The sequence below is a fragment of the Pteropus alecto genome, unplaced genomic scaffold (assembly GCF_000325575.1).
Source record: "Pteropus alecto unplaced genomic scaffold, ASM32557v1 scaffold78, whole genome shotgun sequence".
Classification (NCBI taxonomy): Eukaryota; Metazoa; Chordata; class Mammalia; order Chiroptera; family Pteropodidae; genus Pteropus; species Pteropus alecto.
This window is the reverse complement of record NW_006443124.1, coordinates 5,854,941-5,856,452: the sequence shown is the minus strand read 5'-3', so window position 1 is coordinate 5,856,452 and position 1,512 is coordinate 5,854,941. Positions and strand designations below refer to the sequence as shown.

The following is a 1,512-nucleotide window of genomic DNA, read 5'->3' as shown; positions in this document are numbered from 1 at the left end:
GCTGAATTTGATGTTTTGGGAGTAAAGTGGGATCGGAATCATTGTCTCTTACTACAGAACATTAGAGCTGAGTTCTGTTAGCGTCAGAATAGAGGATTGGAATTTATTTCAGTGTATCAGAGGCCACTGGATTTAATGTTAGTGGCCTTGGCTTCCTCTTTACATTCAATAAGGAATACATAAATTAACAACAAACTTAACAGAGGAAATTGTACTATTGAGATTGGTCTGCTATATTCCAGGTGGTCATTAAAGAAATGGCTTAGATGGGATTCTAAATCATCACTGAAAAGCATTTGAGACCTTAGTAGAAGTATGTTGTATCCTCTGTAATAAGTGTGGCCAGCCCCATTTGGGGGCAAGTACTAGCCTTTAAGTTCTTAGACTAAATTTTTTTCAACTAAAAATGAAACAGATCCATTGCATCTGAATGTAGTACCTGCCCTTGAGAAAGCAGTGATTGTTAGATTTCATGGTGGTTATTTCTGGCTAAGAACATGCAGTAGTGTGGTTGTCTTTGGAATTTTGAAAGCCATTTATCCCTGAATATGGGCTTCTAAAAATTGATATTTATGGGCTATGAAAAGTGTTATTGGTCTGGGATTTGGAAGACCTGGATTCTAATTCCACTCTAATTACTAACCAGGGACATTGGGCAAGTCACTTCACCAGCCTAGGACAGCTTCCTTAGGGTTTCAAGTATAGAGAAATCTTAGAGTCTTTGTTGATTACTGTTACTATAAAGTTAGGTAGAGCTTACAAGCTGCTAGGCACTACAATATAAATAAATTCTTAGAATTTTCTCATGTGTTGGCATATCATGTTTCTTTAGATCCATTGCTTTCATCTTTTAATTTATACGTTCTTTTCATTCTAGTACTCTTGTCCATCTGTTCCCTGTTGTGTGATCCCAATCCAGATGATCCTTTAGTGCCTGAGATTGCTCGGATCTACAAAACAGATAGAGAAAAGTAAGTATGTCCTCCAGACAGAAGAGTTCCTGTGGTGGGATGGAGATGTTTGTATCTCAAATCTTTCTTAACTGAGAGCTGGGTATGGGTCAGATATTTAAATTTATATCACCTAGGGACAGGAAAGAGGAGTATTTGCATGAATTTCATTATAAATAGATTATCTCGATTTCAGATGACTCCTGTCTAGAAAAACTTCTACAGTATACTTTCTGATAGCTTTATGTCTTCTTGGCTTTTGACATAAAGCATTTTGCATCAAAAGCCCATTCATTTGTCTTAGGCATTTGAAAATTAATGGGGAAAGGAAATTGTTTTCCTACCATTTGGCATAATCTTAAAAAGAAAGTGAATAAATGCCTCAAGACACAAAAGCCCTAAATTTCCTTCAAAAACAAAACTTGGTATAGAATTTACCTATTTTAGAATTATACTTTGGATTATTAAAAATAGGATATCAAGAGAGATAGTAATTAAAAGATTCTAATCTTTTTTGTTTGGTATATTGTTCAGTAAGATAGAAAAAAATAGATGGGAAAGA

General features: G+C 35.1%; 1 protein-coding gene across 1 annotated transcript in view; it reads left to right on the top strand.

Annotated features, from left to right (window-relative positions):
- The window catches only part of UBE2D2 (ubiquitin conjugating enzyme E2 D2), a gene marked incomplete at its 5' end in the record, with an annotated part of 43,068 nt that overhangs the window by 38,818 nt on the left and 2,738 nt on the right, over nt 1–1,512 (top strand). The window contains one exon of the mRNA XM_006923041.3: nt 878–971. Within this exon, the coding sequence (XP_006923103.2) occupies nt 878–971 (94 nt within the window). The remainder of the gene's footprint in view (nt 1–877; nt 972–1,512) is intronic.